This window comes from Apteryx rowi, unplaced genomic scaffold (assembly GCF_003343035.1).
Source record: "Apteryx rowi isolate R43461 unplaced genomic scaffold, aptRow1 scaffold_1, whole genome shotgun sequence".
NCBI lineage: Eukaryota > Metazoa > Chordata > Aves > Apterygiformes > Apterygidae > Apteryx > Apteryx rowi.
The window spans coordinates 11527342-11547885 of NW_020447196.1; the positions used below are offsets into that span (position 1 = coordinate 11527342).

At 39.1% G+C, this 20544-nt stretch overlaps 1 protein-coding gene across 1 annotated transcript in view; it reads left to right on the forward strand.

Moving 5' to 3' along the window:
- CDH13 (cadherin 13) overlaps window positions 1–20544 on the forward strand; it is a 488994-nt gene that overhangs the window by 350216 nt on the left and 118234 nt on the right. The window contains exon 7 of the mRNA XM_026059344.1: window positions 4654–4832. Coding sequence (XP_025915129.1) covers window positions 4654–4832 — 179 coding nt within the window. The remainder of the gene's footprint in view (window positions 1–4653; window positions 4833–20544) is intronic.

Below are 20544 nucleotides of genomic sequence, written 5' to 3' on the forward strand. Positions count from 1 at the left end.
CTGTATATTTACTACTTAAAAGATGGGAAAAATAGGAATAAGGAAGCTAAAAATCAGATTTTAAAACTGACATCTAATTTTGACTGTCAACAACATGAGCAAACTTCAGGCTGAATGTTTTGAGCACTGTAGCTCTTGTGAACTTAAAAYTGTTCAGTCCTTAAATTGGACAATATTTTTAATGTTAACATCCCAATTTAGAGTCATCTTTTAAGGCTGTGTGCCTAAGCTCACATAGGAAATCTAGCTAGAAATAGGCCTCAGTTCCACTGCAGTCCTATYCTTTATTGTAAATTTATTATTTTTAATAACAATAAATTGCACTTCAACGTAACAGTAGCGAAAGTTACCACAAGAGATTCATCTGAGCTATGTGAAAAAGGTAAAATCCCCTTTTGTTTTGCTGGATAGGACCTTTGAAAGTAGCACATCAGTAAAATCTTCGATGAGTCATGTTGCAAGACAGAAATAAAAGTGCTTGCATTGTAATACTCTCTAAAAACCAGGGACCTGAGCACAACGCGTATCAGCGTAACATTCAATTGTACATGACAAAACCTACTACTTGGCCAGCTGGGAGGGGACAAGGAGTAGAAGAGTCGCCGCTTTGCAGGAACCGTGACGGGAGCGAGCACAAAGTCCTCAGCCCACCTGGCAGCTGAACGGAAAAGTAAAAATCAAAAAAAAAAGGGAGAGGGGCCCTTAGTAATAGTCGATCTCATCTGTCAGCTGAACTGTTCCCAGTGTTCTCTTGGCATCTTGACAGCCAAAAAAAAAAAGAAGAAGAAAGGTTATTAAGAGGTAAATAACAAAATGCCAAAGAGCTTTTCCCAAGGAACCATCTGCTCCAATCACCACAAAATTGTGCAAGCATTGCGCTTTACTTCTGGGTGCCCGAGGGGAGTGATTCACCAATGTTTCCAAGCCAACTTATAGGCCAAATGAGCAATCAGCAGATTGATAGCTGCAGCCGTTGGAGCAACGACTTGGCTAGTGAGATATGTATCTGATCGATGAGGAACTCTGGGAGGTGCAAGCAGAGGGTTTGAATGATTATGGTAATAGCAGAACTGCCCAGAAGGTGTGACAAATAAAGCATGAATATTGAAATACGCCGAGGCTTAGCTCTACCTTTACTGAGAGAGACTGCCTCAAGTGAGTCTCCGCACATCAGCGGCAGAACTATAAAGTTGCTGATTTTGCAGACATTTGTTCCTCAGCTTGATAAGTTAATATATATTGTTTAACATGATAATGTAGCAAGCTGTTGTTTTGTGGTTTGAAAGCCAGCTGCATTTGATTGATGCCAGGAATGGAAGTATTTATAAAATGACACTGAATTAGAAGTAGTCAGTTTATGGGTCTGGGGAAATGAATCTTTTATGAAGAATAAAACTTTATGATGAAGGAGTAATACTGAGGAAGTATGCATCTTGAATTAAACTSTTTTGGACTGGAGTCTGTGCTGTAAAGCCTTTTCAAATAAAAGTTTGTGTTACTTGATGCATTTTTAGGAAATGGATCTCTAGGCATCCTCTTTAGAGGTGGGCCCAACCGAAATGTACCCCCTTGTGGGTACTCTCTGTGATCACCTAAACCAGGTTGGGCCAGTTGCTCCCTGGAAATACAGTCACCGGACTTCTACAAAAGCTGCTTGGAAGATGTTTTAGCTCCTGATTTAAAGCAGTTGTGAATTTTGAGGCACCAACCACAAATTTKAGATCACACTAATTTTTTTTGTAAATGTGGGGGTCTTTTTAAATGGACTATGATATAGACTAGGCACCACTGTGCTTTTGAACTCACAAGTGAGTATACAAACTTGTTTGTGAACACAAGAGCATGAGGAGCTATGTTTCTGAACACAAGCCGTTCTCAGGCCCGGCACCCACATTCAGTTCAGTGAAAGATTTCTCTTTTCAGCAGGGGTATTCGGCAGCATCTCTGGGTGTTTTAGCATTGCAAGCATACAGGTGATGTTCAAAGAGCTGTAGTTCTATGTATTGATGTTTGCGAACAGATTACAGATGCAACCTTGTACCAATATCTCAAAACCTTCGGCAAAGGCAAGGTAGAAACAAATGGGTCTAATTCCTGATAGCTCTCCTCCTGGAGCTAGCATCTCTGTGTGATCCGAACATAAAATTCTGCTGTTCTGCATTGCCGGAATTTTGTACGTGTTTGCACAGGAGGAATGATTGCACAGAGTGAGATAATGTCCRGTGACCAGCCAGGTTGAAGAACTGCAGCTGGCAAATCAGAGTCCGATTCAGCAATTGTGTCAAGTCAGTTTTATGCTAGAGTAACTAGAGATCTGGAGATTTACGTCAGATCACGTCTTAAAATCTGTATGTGCCTTCCAAAGTCTTATCGTTAGAAATATTTCAGTAGACCTCTCTARGACCACTGTATAAATGGGATTTCAACATGAGTATATATATTTCGATCAGATTCTAAATCTCTGTTGAGCATCAATTTATCTAAAAGATTAATAATGGTAGGAATTTATATTMATTTAAAATATAGTTTGATGTACTTGAAGACCATGGCATCCCATTAAATTGCATTTTTCAAAGAAGAGTTATGTACCAAATCCCATTGAATTTCYGTTGTATTTCAGTACTTTTTAAGATCCCTTGAAGATTTGCCTTAGTTCTTATTTATTTCACTGAATTCATGTGGCTTTGGAGATTTTCATGACCCACTTTATCTAACACGAATAGAAATAATCTTTCTCAAATACAATAAATACCTAAAAACTAGCACAGCGTGTTGTACTCTGTACTTGTGAAGAGAATCTTCATTCTTCAAAACAAAAAGCAGCTATTTTTCTTCTGAAGAAGTCTCAGACAAAGTAGGTGAAATATCAGGGCTAGGATCATCTTGTAATATTGGAAAACATGGCATGGCATCCAGTGGTAAGCTGCTTTTTGAGCTGTCTGACCTTTAATCACTGGTGAATAAAACCAACATGCTGTCAGATCTCTGTTATATTTCTCAAGGGGGTAAGTCTGCCTGAAGTAGCAATGAAGCAAAACCTCTGAGAGCTTATATTCAAGGTCACTACAACAAGAAGCAATACTTTGTACTCGGAGCAGTATAACACAAGGAAAAAATAGAAGAAACATCTAAACAAGTCAGTTGTTGTGTTTTGTCTAACAGTGAGCCAGGCAGTTATGTCAGCCCATAAATGAAGTTGTTTTTGTTTTCACTTTTTCAGCAATATTCCATTTTTGTTTCATTCCTAAGTCATCTCTGCTTGAAGACCTTCCGAAAGAAACTCGCTGTTTATCATTGCAGATGAATGATCTCTATTTCTGCTCTGCAGGCAGTGTCAATGTAATATTGGCTTTGGCTTTGTAGCAGAAGGCTTTAATCCCTTTCAGTTATATTGCTGCGGAAGGCTATGTGGGCACTGAGAACGGGTCGGTATGGTCTTATAGACCTGTTGTGAAATGGAAATGTATTTGAAATGGGTTTCATTATGATGTTTGAAAGTAATATTTGCCTATTGAGAGTCTATGGAGAAACGAAAGGGTTAGCCACCAGGTGAGAATTGAACTCTAACAGAAAAAATTATAATTGACTTTGTCATTGTGGTTCACACATTAAATAATTTGGTTTCAGTACTAAGCTACTTAAATGCAAATTACATAGTTGATGGACTTTGATAAATTATTTTTGTTGGTGTTTTTAGGCAAAAGAACAGATACATTCTTGGACTCCCAATTAGAATTTATAAAAAGATTGCTAATACTTTTTGCATTAATTAGCTACTTTATTTTGATTCAGCATGGAAACTAGTTTGTTGATTTGATCATGACTTTTTTTTCTTATTTGACAGGATTTTATTGTTTGTTCAGGTTAATGTTACCAGAAATATTTTACTACTTTTAGTTAGATTGTTTTTTAYAATAACGCCTACATTTACACCTGTAAATGAACTGATTAAGAAACTGTAATGATCTAAGAGTGAATATCCCAGGGCTGAGCCCAGGTGTCTGATTACTTCCTTTCCTGGGTTCCCACTATACTGTACAAAACGAATAAAAAATGCTGTGGTAGAATTTTATAGGCACACGGGAGGCTGGCACAGCCCTGTCTGAGGGAAACGATGCAGGAGTACGTGCTGCACCAGCGAACAGGAGAATTAGCAGCACCTCGGTCCTCCCTGTTAATGTGATGTGGAAGAGGATGGGAGTCTTTTTTCTCTGTACATCATTTAAGATGCTGTGCAATCAACAGTGTTCACCCTGTAGCATGTCTGTATGCTCTAGAGACCTTTCTCTTACTTCAGTGTCTTCATCGTGGCTATCCTGTAGACTTTCTACCAGTAGAAGTCAAAGTGTGGAAGATACATCTGTAGTTCATTTAGTGAAATGCCATTAACGTAGGTGGTAACAAAGTTTACAGATATGGGGAACTTGTGTTGGAGTCATTTGTCTGCTGCAGACTAGAAGCACATCTTCTGTTCTTGGCTCAGTAGCAAATAAAAAGACAAATATAATTACAGATTAACTATGAAGTGAAATTACTTAGTGGTCTCAGTGAGATAATTATGTTTTATACACACATGGTTCTCACATGTGAAAGCAGAATAATTTTACATGTCCTCCCTAATTGCATTCTGTTGTCTTTCCACCTTTTTTGTAGGAACTACTGTGATGCGGATGACAGCATTCGATGCTGACGACTCTAGCACAGACAACGCTCTTCTGCGCTATAACATCCTTAAACAGACGCCTACCAAACCATCTCCAAACATGTTCTATATTGATCCAGAGAAGGGGGACATCGTCACAGTGGTGTCACCGGTACTGTTGGATCGTGAGGTAAGTGAACACTTTCCTGTCGTCGGCCTGACAGCTCAACGTTCAGGCTTATAATCATCACCTGGGATAYGAAGAGAGGTTCAGAGTGTCTAAGGGGGTGGGGTTCAGATGTCGAACGTTGTGAAGTCTTTTTACAGAACTTTCTTTCTTATTTTGGTATAAGAAATCATCTGCCATGATCACCATTTATAAATCTGGTTGTTCATCATTTCTGGACAAGACATCCAATGTTGAGTGCTGAGGGCAAAGATCCCAGGAATAAATGGAATTTGACCTATAGTTATCAATTAACTGTTTGGAAACAAACAAACAAAAAAATTGTATGTGCAGTCTACCATGAGTTTGCGCTGGTCATAGTTTGGTTCTTTAAATGCCTCTCTAGAATTTTCTTTTTTGTTGAATGGACTTAGTGGAATAATTATATATATGCTGCCGTGATGATGACCTAAACAGTAACTGTATGAATCAGCAGTTCCCTCRGTCACGTACCCCAGTATGCTCTTAGGTGCCTGGTGATGACAAGGTTCTTTCCTTGCAGGCTCCTTCAGGCAAATCTAAAGATCTTAACTTTTTGCCCATAACCCCTATCGTATTTTGAGTGAATGTGAAGATTTACTGAACTTGTCTTTTAAATGTTAGATATAGGACTATGCAATATTCTCAATATTCAGCAYCTATTTCTCATTTTRACCAGGTGGAARTGATGCCCATGCCACTTCCCATTTTTAAGTGACTTCAATTTTTCTGCAAGCTTTTCCAACAGCAGATATTCAATGGGTAAAACAGACATACRTTCCAGTAAAACTATGGTCTGGGCTGTAAATCTGTCTTTTAAATTCAGAGTGATTCCAATTCTTTCATTCTTGTCTGGGTGGCCACAGGATCATGCCCAAATGAAGATATATATAATCACTGCCTTTATGCCTCAAGTTTCCTTTCTAACTTCATTGTTTAAGTTCAAAAGCTTTATACTATTTTCTAAAGTCAGTTTGGGTATTTTTATTCCTAATAGGTAACCATTCCCCAGATTAAACCAATTTACTCAAAATTGGAAAATCAATGGAAGGGAATGAACATGCCTGCTTTTCCTAGTATCTTCCAAAGGTCACTGGTGATTCATGAAATAATGATGCTGTCCCCATGCAAGAAATCTGGCCTCAATCGAACGGGTATTACTGCTGGGTAGTATATCCTGAAAGCAAGATCTGAATTCCCCATGATTTTTAATAATAGTTGATCCAATACCTTTGCTTTGAAGGTGGCATGGCAAACTGCAGTCTTGTTGAAACTACAAAGTAATTTTTGTTGTTGCTGCAAATGCTGAATGTTTTATGAGCCAGAATATAAGGCTGTGTAAAATTTTAACACTAAAAAGCATTATCTGCAGTTAAATTTCAGTCTAATATTGACTTTTCAGGTGAAAGTCTTGCAGAAAAAGTGTAAGCTTTCTATTTCTGCACAAGCTGCTCTGTATTGTGGCATGACCTCTGTCGTCTTAGCAGGTTCGGCCTCTTCTCCCCCTTCCTGCTCACATATGTCTTGTGTAGCAGCTGGTATTCATGCCTCCTTGCTTGGACCCGTGGAGTTAGTCGTTCACAGGCAAAGATGTACAACACCTATTTTTAATCATAATAATAGCTTTTAGGAGCAAGTGGCCTAATAATCCTATTCCAAATAATTCAGGGTAGCAACATAATCCCAATACTGGAACTATCTCTAGGTGTTTCACCAGCTCATGAAATCGAATTATTGTAAAAGGATCATCTCTGCCTCAGGTAGGGAGAGCAAGAAGTAACAGCTGGTGGAGGGGAGCTCTGTCCAGCTGCTGCGTAGGGGTGGGGTGTATAGATATGTGTGTCGCCAGGCTTGGAGAAGCGACTTCAGGCATGCTGGGAGACTGGTGGCCAGGACAGAGTCCTACTCGCCCCCTCTCTGTAGCATGCCAGCCGCCTTGTGTTTTGCTGTCTTTCACTAGCTATGTTATCTTTTATTTGCATCGTAAAAACTATTGCCAGTCAAAAGTGGATTTTCTTAGTTGTTCCTTGTAGGGTATATTAGTTAAAACTGTATTAGCCCTGAACACCAATTGAGTAGCTGAATTTGAGAGAAAAACTTGTTTAGAATGGACATGGAGAGGGGAGAAAGCTGTTTATCATTACTCGTGTATGCGCTAGAGGTTGATATAAACTGTTTTACAGTGAGATAAAATGCTGATAAAAGTTACTCTTGTTTTCCAACTCTTTTAATAATTTTAACCATTGCTAGATGCTGATGCTTTTGGGAAGCCTTCTATTTCACTTAAGCTACATCAACAGAATGTAAACTGCTATTTTTTATTTTAAGTATCATTTCTTTCATGTTCATATTTCAGAGGGAACAGGAAACTGGGGATATTGCCCAGTGAGAGACACTGAGATGTGGAGATGCAATGTATCCGGAAGGTTTTGAACATATGCTATAATCTTTATTATTTTTTCATGCTTCTACATTTTGAGAGGGGTTGCCATGCTATAGCCTTGGAAATTCTTGTTTCAGTGCAATGAATCAAAACCCAGGTATTCACCCTAAAGTAAAACAAAGTTTGGGTGTCTAGAGAGCTTAGATTTTGTATCTGATTCAATATATGTGGGAGAATCTCAGCATGCAAAAGCAAACATTTAGCTTAATTTTAAGGAGATAAAAATCAAATCAAACATTTTTTTCTAGTAATACTTCAGGATTAAAAGTGAATTCTCAGTAGATGCTTTCTGCTTTAAATAAAATCTAAAAGAAAGGGAAAAAAGAAAAAGGGTGAACTTGTTTCTGGTGAACCAGCTCCTTCTGCTCAGTGAAACAGTTTCTATTAGCTACACAGGATCAGCTCAAAAGGAAGACAATGGTGTTAAATTCTTCAGAGTCTTTAGAGTATCTTTTTCTCTAACTTGTGGTTATTAGGACTTTTTTCTATGCATATGCATATATAAATATATATATATATATACCCTTTATATCATAAATATATATATATAATATTTTCTATTTATATCATAAATACAGAGAGTATGGAGATGGGAAGGCTCTAAGGTGTGTCAAGCGACTTCTCCTCCACGGGTGATTGCAGAGCAGTTCTGTGCATCAGYGAGAAGGAATACAAACTCTGAAAGTCATCGCGCTCTCTTTAGTACTGCCTTCTTTCTATACTAGAAATATGTATCTAGAAATATGAAGGGGGTCTGAGGTCTTTTCTCTGGGTTGCCTGTCTGCTTTCACATCCCCAACATTACTAGTTATTTTCGTTGCTCAGAAGATACATAAAACATGACACGGTATCAAAATAGATAGAGTGGTGAGATATCGTGTCTTAAGATCTTACAGCCGCATCCAGTTTTCATGAATCAGGGTTTTCCATAGCTTCAACAGTAATTGGACTTGTTTAACAAGCCTGGGTGTTTAATTTAGCATGGATGGGTGAAAGTGTTTGCTTTGGCGCTATTTCCATAGTATAGTATCACCTACAAAAGTGTTAAGTGAAGAAGTCATTCCCTCCCGTCTGCAGAAGAAGGCATGTTGAGTAATCCCCCAGGGCACATCCAGCAAGCTGCTGAGTGCCGCTGATCCCTAGTGCCATCTGTTGATGGGAGCTGGGAGTGCTTCAGGCTTCCAGAGAAAGGCTCAGCATCTTGCAGGATTTGTCTGGCCTGAATCTATCAGTGTATTTTTATTTATAAATTTTTCAGATTCAAAATTGTTTACAAAAGTGCATGCCCCTCAGGGTTTTCAGCAAAACTCAGATAATTTATCGAAGAACATCCATTTTCATTTTGAGAAGGCAGGTAAGGACATATTTTTGAAGATTAATGTGCATTTTTTTCTTGTGGGAGTTAAGCATCCTTGAATGTGTCAGCAAGAAAGATTGAAGAGTGTTAGGGGGCAAATTATACCTCCAGATATCCGCTGGAGAATACATTTTGATTCATAGATTCACAGGGGAAGGATGCCCTCCACCAAAGTGTATGGTCTAAATGACCCGATATAGAGCGCAGCAGATGAAAAAAAAAGGAAAAGAATCTTGAGGAAATGTCCCGAGTTTTGTATTTCAGGGATGGAGAGTCCATTTCAAAGTGACACTTGCCTGCAGTGAAAGAAAAATAATGCTCCTCATATGCGTAGTAGGGGAAAGCACTTGTACACTTGTAGAATCAACTCTTTTCCAACTTCCTTGAAACAGTAATTGTTTTTTCTGCTTACCCACAATGCTGTTTTGCCGSTGTTACAGACCCCTTCTCTGTAAGAAAATAGCTATCTGGTTTGTATAAATTCAGAATGACTGTAGTACTATAAGAAAGCTACCACCACAGTTGCGTGAGTGAAATACTTTACTCCTCAGAGTTTGAGGAATAGTATGCTTTTGCTTTTATTAGGAACTGCTGTGCTTAATTTGGAATAAAGTTAAACGACAGTTTGAGATGTCTACTACATGCTGGACTGTATGCTTTCGCACATGCTTTTATACACTGCTTCTCAGGAAAATCAATTTGAGTACCTAAGAAACTCTGGGCTGATTTCAGTGAAATAAAATGTTGGGCGATCTCCAGAGAGGCTGACTCTCCGTGACCCTCTTAAGCCATAGCAGCATTTCAGTAAGCACCTCCTAGATTCTGAAGGCTTTTGAACCAATGTTGGTACATCAAACTACCATTATTTATGTCATGTATACCTCTCGCTCTCCTTATTACTTGAAATCATGGAGCTGATAGATTTATGCCATGAACCACTGGAAACCTACAGTTAGACTAGCTGATGTTGATGTAGACGGCTTGCAATCGTGGAATGGTTTGCTAAGCCTCCCGCTTGCCTGGATGGCTTTGAGTTTTTAACGAAAACAAGCAAACAAACAAAGCACTATATAACAATTGGCAAATACCCATTCCTGTCTATGCGCTGATGAATGACTGTACATTGGCTAGCAATTTTTCAAGTCAACAGCAGTCCACAGATATGTATTCACCGATACATTGCTTGCATGAGAGAATGAGTGCATGCATAAATATTCTTCACAGTATTCAACCAGCTCTTCTGTGGTAAGTAAATCATAGCTTTCTTGTTGATAGGACCTAAGTTCTCTGAAGGGGGAGCAGTAGGAAATAGAAAATGCTGGTCCACTTCTGCAGATGGCCAGTATCCTCTTTATCTTTATTTTCTGTTTTAGAGATATGWGTCTTAAGCAGTCAATACACTTATTACTTACTCGATCTAAATGCAAATGCCGAACCAACAGTACACTATCATTTTTAATGAAAGATATTAATCTTTTCAGCAAATGCATTACACATTTGATCCTCATATTAACCTCTAAAATATTCATATTTACAGTGATTGTAGGCAAACGTATATCTTGGAGCATGTTGGCTCTGAGCTGGAATAATTGTATCATTTTGTCTTGTCTTCTCTGACAAAATTCCAACTCACCCACCTTTACCTTATTTTGCAATACAGTAAATCCTTAGCTGGACCTCAGTTTCTATGGCCTGGATTTTTTTTTAAGGACAGATATGGCAGTATTTCTTATTTCTTTTTCCAGTTATAATACAAGGCAAACAAGGCATTCATCCTCTTCCCCCGATTAATGCGTTCCTTATACTATTGTTTCTGATGCCTTTAAATGTGGGGAGCAATGGGTCTTCAGTCAGTCTTTTTCAGAGATTATTCCACAGTATACTGTATCTCAAATATCAGTGATTTTTAAGGACGTGAAGGAAGCCACATTTGGTCTTTCTAACAATCTTGCTTTGTGATTGATGCCACATTTTGCAGGTCCATTGAATAAAGTTATACTGTCCCTCTCCATGTGTCATCTTACATACAGCAAATTAATATTAATCTTTTGAAATACTCTGTTTATAAAACGATGGAGAGAAAGTATTTCAGTATTCAAAGCCCAGTGCGATGTGGATTACGGTCCTGTGAACAAGCGCGTTGTGGGACAGGAGGTTGATCTCTTGGAGCTGCATTCACGAAGGAACGGATGCGTTTCAGCCCTCTTCCCATAGCTCCTGCCTGCACAGCAATCTCCGAACTATTCACATCTCGAGCAGAGCCTTCTGGCACAGATCTTTCATCTGACATGCAGCCTCTTGCCACCTCCTTTTACCTCGAGAAACACCATGATGATTCAGTTTGAAGCCAGCTTTGCTAAGGCCAATACCCCCAGAGACTAGAACTGTCTGGATATATATGTGTATATATATATATGTATTTATTTATTTATTTATTTATTTTTAACAAACCATTTTTTTTCCATTGCAGATATTGGCTCAAAATGAATAGTTTAAAAATGCAAGCTTAGGACAACAAAACATGAACAGGTCAAAATCAAAGATAAAATTAATCTAAATCACAAAAATATTCTTAAATTCACCTAAATCAAACTTTTTTGGATTATATCCAAATCATAAAAGAAAAAGCCAAAACTTTTTTTTAATTTTTGCTGAGAGGTTTTTACTTGTGTCATTTCAATCTAATTTTTGTAAAAAGCATTTAACTCCTCATGTAGAAATTGTTATAAAAGGTGGAATAATATAGTAATTGCTGCTATCAATAATACAATTGACATATTAATAATTTTGCATATTACAACCRGACAAATATATTTAGAAGTTTGTGGCTTTAAAATATTTTCACGAGTCCGGGAATATTTGTAATATCTTTGCGTTTTATTTGCAAGGAGCCTGAATCTGCACTGAGAATTACCAGGGAGGGTGGAGATGGGTTTCAGTGCTGTATGAAGACCCAATCATTAGTTTGTGTTAAATAAAAGGCCTGTTTCAAAATATTTGGAACTATGCTGTCATCGAAACAGAAGTCTAGTTATTGGGGAAATGAGGGATGGGAAGGAGAAAAATTGCAGTTATAATGCTAGCTCATGGACGAATGGGCAGAGAGTTGGAAAGTGCTTGTTAGTGAGATGTAAACTCATAATTAAAGTTAAGCTAACGATGAACTGCTTTCCTGCATTGCTTAAATGTATGCAGGGAGAAGGAAAGTCTTTTTATGGTATGTACCAGTAATTCGCAGTGTATTTCCTATTATGCTTTTGATGAGAGAGTTCATTAACCCGTTCTCAAATCTTGAAGGAGGTTGTGTAAAAGAGATATATAGAACTAAAGATGATATGTCAAAATATAAGAAGTATCATTCTGGTTGGAAATAATAATGGTTCCCATTGCGAGAACATTAGAAAAAATCTTCATAAAAATAAGACTGATTTGCATAAACCTGTAGTGGCAGAATTTCTCCAAACCTTTCATTATATTGTTACTATCTTTTTTTACTTTAATTTACTTCAACACATAGTTTAGTAGTCAGATTTTGTTAAAAAAAAWAAAAAAATCTGCAATTAATAGGGACCAAATTTTCTTTTCTATTGCCATCTGTGAGTGATGAACAACATATCACATCCGGAGCTTCACAGGCAGCCATTTCACCAAGGGATAGTGACTYGTTCTGGACGGAGAATGTAATATCAGCATCGCGAGGCAGATTAATCGCTGAATGTTCATATTCTTTTGACGAAAGATCATCGTGTAAGACTCCTACTGCTGGAAAACATCCACTGGGTGAAGAAGCACGTCCGCTTGCTTTGTAGAATAAAAGGCACACTTAATGAGCTATTGCTTGTTCTCAAAGCCTTGCATTGCCGGGGAGGGCGGCGCAGGTTGTCCTCTGCGGCCAGAGCTCTGCTCTGGGGGCAGCAGCTCTGCCAGTGGAAGCTCCTGGCCATCACTGGCTGCTCATGCCATCCAGCCCACATCCTCATGTGGTTGCTCCTGGGTAGGTTCACCCCATACAAGCTGTGATAATCACTACCTACACTTTTTTAAGCTTTTTAAGCTGTAGGTTAGAGGTGGTGTACCTAACCACTTAACAGGCAGAGCTTCTGAAGGCCATGTTTTCACGGCCTGTGTTGATGAACTACGTAAAAAGCCCAGCTGTCGCTCGGAGGAGTCTTTTTCTACTTCCTTTCTCCCTACGGGTTTTATCCTAAATAGGAGGAAAGACAAAGAATGTTACGGCTCTTCACGAGCGCCTTGGAGGTATGTGGTTGGTAGGCTGCCGGCTCCCTCTTCCTCTAGAATGTGTTATCGACCACACCGCAGCACAAAAAACAGAGGACTCTCAACTACCAATTACTCCAAGCATTATTTAAAAAAATATACTCCTGTAATAGCTTGCGTGCTGGGTAGACTCCATATTTTCCACAAGAAAAAGTGTGMTGGATTTTCAAACTTTCGGTTTCAGTTTTGCAGTTTTGCATTTTGATATCCTCCCTCCCATGCTTTGGATTAAGGTTTGTGGTGTCACTAGCTCCTGTGGCAGATAGTTTGCTGATCCTCTAGACATGTCACTCATCTAAATATCATGAGTTTCTCTGACACTGCTGTACTGCAGARAGATTTAAAAAAAATCTTCCTCAAGACATTTAATAAGAGGCACTCAAAGAATGATAGCAGCTGCCCATAAACTTTGAATAGGGGCTGATAACTGAAACGTGTTATCTCATTTTGTCTAGAGTTTCTTTATTTAAAAAAAAAWTGAAAGGAATATTAGCTCTATGGATGTCTAGATGTTAAAATCCTACTGTGACAAATGACAAATCTCGGAGACGGGTGAAAAAAATTATATACTTAACACAACAAAATTTCAAGTGATAGATTTTGCTGGAAGAGCTTGGTAAGGTATYGCTCAACGCTGTCACATTATTCTACTAGTACAAAGGGCCCAAAAGCTCAGCTACAACCAAAAACAGGAAAACTTAAAGTCGAGATTGGAGCCATCCCATGTGTTTTGTAGGTGTCTGGATCAATGGTTTCAGTTCAGGAGAAAGAGGATTGGAAGGGGCAAAAGCAAAGAAAATCTGAAAGACCCACACTTCCCATGTCTTCCAGTCCTTTCCTGTGGCCAAGGAATATGCCTGCAAAAGCTAGAAGTACGTGTCTCTCCCAGYGTGCCATGTAGACTTATTCACCTCTTTCTCTTCAAATATCCCCAGTTTCCAGACAGGTTTTGTTGCCTGGGTGAGATGAATTTCTTCTYGCTGTGGAAGTAATAAGGAACAATATGTATGAAATATATGTAGGTTAATATTGCTTGAAAAAGGCTTTTGGAGATTTCTATCTTAAAAATGTGATTTTTGCACTGAGTACCAATGCTTTTAGAATGTTTTAGTACTTAACCTCTCTGCTGTTCAGAGGGTAGAAAGGAAAACATCTGGAATGAGGCAGGAAGAAGGAAAAAAAAAAAAAGGAATCTGGTTATAAAACTGTGATTTAAGTCCTGATTCTTTTCCCAGTTTTTTCAATAAAAATGGTGCTATTGGATAAATATAAAGTTATTTTTGGTGTTTCACTAGTGTAATTTAGATTTTCCAGTGCTGTTATTGTGGAAGAACACTGGCATCAATGCTATTACTTTTGATTCCCGCAAGTGCCAATCAGATAACAGGTTCATCTATCTCGTTTCATTTTGTCTTCCTTTCATCTTTCCTGTTTTATTATGACTTTCTATTTTTAGAGTGTATGTAGCAAAACCTATTTAAAATGTGCTGTTCCACAGGAGATTTTTATCTTAATATCAACCAGAAAATTCTCCTTTCTCTCTAAATTCTGCATAATTGTACCTGTCCTTTGTGCTGGAGTATCTAAGTACAATAACATGAATTAAAACAGGGGCTTGCAGCTTTTGCTCTCAGTGTACTTGTGTTCTGCTGGTTTCTGTAAGAAGCATTAGGTAGCATTTCTCTGTTTAGTTGTGTCAATATCCAGTGGTCCTCAGAGTCCATAATACTGAAATACATAAATCTGTATTCAAAGGAAAAAAACTCGTTAGAGTACATGCATAACATTAGTTTTTATTTTTCTTTTTATATTCTCAGTAAATCTATGAAAAGGTAATCTAAGAAGGAAGAATGTGAATAAAGCAAGTATATATTGTTTGAATTTTACCTTTGAGTTCTTGGCACAGCTAAACACAGGTAAATACACAGCAATCTGAAGAAATGTCCCTTTGAAGAGACCTAGAGATGGATAAATTGCTGGGGTTGGATAGGTTGTTGTATTAAGCACGTACAAGCATAAAGGGTCATGTCAATCACGTTCTCTTCTGTTTCTTTTTTGGACTAGAGAATCTAGTAGTATTTCACTTGCAATACATTCACGTGACTTTTTTGCCTACTTGAGTGTTTTTTATTGTTATATATTAGGCAAAGTGAGAAAATTGAAGTCTTAATTAAAACATAGCTGGAATGTTCCAGAGAGACCAGTGGCAGCCTTTGAATCTGGTTCTGGCTGGAAATGTTGGACATTGTATACAGATTATGTATACAGAAGCATTTCAGAAGCTCAAAACCTGAAGCGCAGATGAAGTCATGCAATCATGTGGTTGATTACTGTAGGATTAAAGCAGCTCAGTGCACCACGGAGGGGCTAGTCTTTTCTTTATACGCAAGTTATGTACTGTTTTGATCTGGGTGTGAACGTTCCCTAAATTACTGATTTCCCTTGCTGGAAGATCATGGCATGCTCTGTCAGTGATCAAAATACTGCCGCTTATGCATATAATTCAGTTTTGCTGATTACATTTTACAGTTTGCTTTTGACACCTTTAATTTGATCTGTCTTGTAGCATGGAATTTTTTTTTAAKGACAAACTCAATTTCCTTCAGAGGAAATCCGTAAAGCATCATTCTCCCTGCAGAACAAGTGCAAGGTAACGCCTTCAGGACCCTATATAAATCACTCTTAAGGGAAGATGTTGCTTACTCAGAAAGTGATTTGTAAACACTTCAAGTTAGTGCCATATTATACTGTCATTTTAAAGAGATGGCTCATCTGAAATATGAATTCTGCCTTGTAGGATGATGGTACCATGGACCACTATTTATGAATGTTGATTTTTCTTTTTTTGACATGTGATGACTTCAGAGTAGGTTGCCTGATGGTGCTGATTTGATGATTATTAGAATAAGAGACCAGAACTTGTCCTGGCTGAGATGTTATTCACCATGTAGGAATTAAATGTCCTTGTCCCCTTAATTTTTCTTATGGTATTTATACTGGGATGTTGCTGTATTCAGAAGTACACTTAGATAGTCCAGGCAACATGTCAGCTGAAATGAAGTTACATGGGGATGGTGGAAGAGAAGAGTTACAGTCCTTGAAATGGGGRTACTTCCATTGACAATCATGAAAATATTTCAAATTTAAGAAACTAGAGCAGAAAAGAGGCTCCAGAATCTGGCCTTTGCTGCTGCGGTGAAAAGGAGGGGAAGTACATTTTATTCCAAATGTATTTCAATTTAATAAACATCTGTCATGTATATTTAAAACTGCCATTTCAGGATAGTAATTATATCATCTCAAAATAAGTCCTCCTCAAAAGAGAAYTGAAGTGACAGACTGAAGAAAATGAAACATGACGTTGCTTGTTCTCCTTTCGTCCTAGAGCTAAAATTTAAATTAATTTTCTTCTTCTTGTCAGAAAGTATTTTAATTGGAAATTATTTTTGATTGCAGTTTTCAGAGACGAATGGGATTCTTCTAGTGTGTGTGTACAGAAGTTGTTTAGTGTCTCCATAATATTTTACTAAATTAATCATTTGCAGATATTTTAAATAGTTGACAGCTGTAGTGGCAATTCTAAAGAAGGTTAAACAATTAAAAGAATTGACATAGGCATAAAGGTTTTTTTTTACCATTTTTTTGTTTTGTTCCTCAGCACCTTTACATGTAGCCACATTGCATTTGTTGCTATAGTTACCTGCTTGGGAGTAACGAATATTTGATATTAGCAGTAACTAGACTGTAAAAATCAGATGTGCTGTTTCCGTTCAGTTTGGGTTTACCGCAAAATTTTGTGCAACTGAGTCAAAAGTGTTGAAGGAAAGTTGTGGCGCCATATGCTTCGGGGAGGCGTGGGTCTCTGCAGCCCTGTAAGTTCATTCGCACGCTTTCCACAGTCCTCTAAAGAACTAAAAGACCCTAATTAAATTTTCTTCCAATACACTTTCCTTCTCAACTTTCAGTCCTCCTCCTTTGAGTTTCTCCTCTTAATATCTTAATCTAAATATCACGGAGGACAACGGCAGCCAGGCCATTGACGCCGTAGAGGGGACCTTCTCTGCTGGAACAGCGTGCGCCAGCCTGTAGGGATATCTGTAGATAGATAATTAGAGGTGTTTGGCCTAATGTCTCACTTCAGCGTTGTTTCCGCATGGGCATAACGCTCTTTTGGCAGGTGATTCAGCCGCCGCCGGGCAGAGAAGCAGTCKGGGACGCGGGCCTGCCGCTCTGCGTGGGACGGCGGGCGCTGCGCGTCAGAGCAGCAGTAGGTCTGCGTAGCGCTAGCAAGGCAAGGAGGGACGATTAGAAACCGTACAAGGCTGAAGCCGTTGCTGCTTCGACGTTTCCCTTGGCACTGGCGCTTAATTGCGTGTCTGGAACCTGTGGGCAGGCAGAGCAGCTTGAGGCAAGGAGTGTTTTGAGGTATGGTGTCCGGCCGTGCTGTTGCACCCGTGAGAAGCGACAGAAATCCTGTTAACTGTATTATCCTGTAACTATATTATCTTCCTGTACCTTAGTTTTTATTGTCTTACAAATTACTGAATTGTCTCGTATACTTGCGTTAATGGATCCTTGATAAAATCCAAAACTTATGGGAGAGACAAGCTGAAGGGAGATCATAGTTTCCATAGAGGTTTTCTGTCTTTTAAATGGGCTGCGAGTGATAGATGGTTAGTGCTGAAATAAGAGATATTTTTCAGGGGAATTTGTTGAAAGTGTGTCTCTAGTATCTGGAAGTCCAGAGACTTCCATTAATGTCATTAAATGTTTGAGAATCCAAGAGAAAGACCATAAAATCTGTGCTGATGGTGAAACAGGCCTGATTTAGACTTTCTTGACGTAACTGGCAAGTTGTCTCCATCGATTTTTGCAGCAGCCCTTGCAGCAGGTCCAAGGCAGCCGCATAGCTGAGCAGGGAAGYAGAGATAGCAAGGCTTTTCGCTGTGCTGCTGATTTCTCACAGTGGTCAAATAATGTTAAGGCATCACCTTACTGCCTTAAAAGAYAGATAATCACCAGGTCTTGTACGGTGCCGTTCTCCACTTCCAGAGGTAGTGCTTTCAGATAACGCTGGGTGAAAGGCGTTGTTCTTAGCCTTGGGGCTAAGGGGGTGGCTGTAGCACCTTCCGGCAGAAAAGCCATGTGGTTCAGTCGGAAACTTGCAGCACTTCCAAATAGATCTGTTTTTTCAAACCTGTTTTTTTTCCTGTAAGAAACAAAAAGGTCTCGGTCCCATCAGAAATTCTAGGAAACTGCTGTGAGTTCCTTTGGTCTGGGCTGCACTCGCAGTGGGAGGTAATGGGGAGACGGGATGCGTTGGCTCTCCGTCACCCAAGGGGAATATCTAACATGCCCCCAGCCGCCCGGCTGCACACCTCTCTGCCCTACCAGGGGAATGCTTCCCTACCCCTATCTTTTAAGCTCGCTCTCTTCAAACATCTGTCCAATTTCCTAACCTAGCAGAAAATTAACCCAGCAAAAGGAGYTTGCTGGATTACTGAGTTGAATTGACTCACAGAAGTGCCTAGTGTCTCCCAAAACTGACATATGAGAAATGGCACGAAACCATGTGGCCATGTGCAGAGGGACAAGGAGGACACGTCTCCTCTTGGCAGTGGGGAGCCCTTCGTCGGCTCAGCTATCCTCCCCGAGGGCCGTGACCTCCTTTCACTTACCTGCATCGTTTTATTGACATTCATTTCACCCTCTTTCAAGTATGCATAAAGTCTTGGGGATTGTTTAGAACCCCATATATGTAACTTATATTTGAAAATTTTGGTGCAGCACTGTTAAAAAAGAAGAAAAAAAAACCCCTCAAGAGTTGCACTCTGTTTCATCCGGCAACGGAGCAGCAGACCAGGCTGGCAAAAGCCTTTCCCCAAGCTGGGCAGCTGGTGCGATGCAGCTCGGATCGTGCTGCCGCTCCGAATTCACTGCACGGGGCTCTGGCCGTGCGAAGTGCACTGATTGCCTCCCGAGCGCAGAGCAGCGCAGCAGAAGGCACTCGCCACCTCGTAAAAAAAAAAAAATGCTCCTGGCACCATGTCAGCGCTGACAACACTGCCCTTCTTCCCCAGAGAAGAAGAAGAGGGATCTGTGGTTCGTACRTGGGAGAAAATTCCAGTCGCAGTCACCTCCGGCCTGCAGTAGGTTTTCCACCTTGCCTAATTCGCTAAGGGGTGTTTGAGTTTTCATAAGGACTGACTGCAGGTCACGAGAGTCCAATCTCACTCAGTTTCCTTCGAGTGCCGGAGAAGTAGGGGGAAGGACTCGCTTGAAAATATACTACTTTACTAATGGGGGTCCTTGAACTAATAATTGTGAACTACTCATATACATAGAGATTATATATTTTTTTCTTTTTTCTTCCATTGAGAGTTCTTTGTAAGACTTCTCAAAACAGGCTTGCGTTTGTGTAATTGGAAATTGTGATGCACAGGCAATTTCATGTGACTGTCTTGTGGCTGTCATAAGTACCTTAGTGTGAAAAGGACAGTCACATCACATGGAGAGCTGTAGATTCAATTAAATCAAACTTTTAGTAACAGAGCTAGGAAAAGAAAGGCTCACAACTTGATTTAAGAGAGGATGCAATCTTTTAAAACAAAGTCAATGTTTAAGGCTGTGKAAATCAGCAGATTGGGTTTTTTTTCAGCTGTCAAGCAGGACCTGTTTTCTTCCAGCTGGAAGAAGCAGAATATTGAATACCTGGCTTCAAAAAGTTTTAGTAGAAACTTCTATCTTGTTAGGCATTTTCCACTAGCATGAGTGTATCAGCTTGTTTTTTYTCCCCGTAGTTCATGCATCATATTTAGTTTATCAGCCTCTATATGAGGCAAAGAGGAGTTGATTACATGACCTGACGTGTCAGTGTTATTTTGGGGAGGCAAAGGGGTTTGATGATTTGATCTTAGTGCCTTGGTAAGTCGCTCCTACTTGAACAGATGGGATTCAAATTAAACTGAGGATATTAGTTTCCAACAGATAAAGCAAAATGTATTTCTCTTTTTTCATCTCTGAAATGATAGAAAGAAGTGTGTAATTTTTGTTTCATGAAGATGGAAGACAGAAAGCTGACACAGATTTTGGAATATAAATTAAGAATTTAGATGACATTTGAGGAAACTGATAAGCAGAAGATGCCTTGTGCTTTAGTTGGACCACAGCCTGTCTTTTCCAATCCTATCTGGAGCTGATAAATTATGTAGTATAATTCAGACTTTTACTGATAAGTGTAATGGATCAAATAGAATATTCTAAATGTTTCAATAAACAGCGGTGGGAAAGGTAACTTTCTAAACACTTTGCTATTTTCTGTACAGCACAGCTCAGAAAATAATAGACAGTATCTTTGAAAGAAATCATAAGATGTACTGTCGAAAGTATACTGGAATATTTTATATTTTTAAAATATGTTTTCTACCTGGTTATAATTATTGGAGGAAAGTGGAAAAATATTTTAGAGCATTTTGCACATAAATATTTTTCCTATTCATATATAGGCATAGCAATAACCACTCAAAGATATGATGGCTGATTTGGGCCTTGTAGGAGTTGAGGCTGCAAATAAAAGAAGTTAAAGGCTAGGAAACATACAGTCACTCGTGTAAGAATTG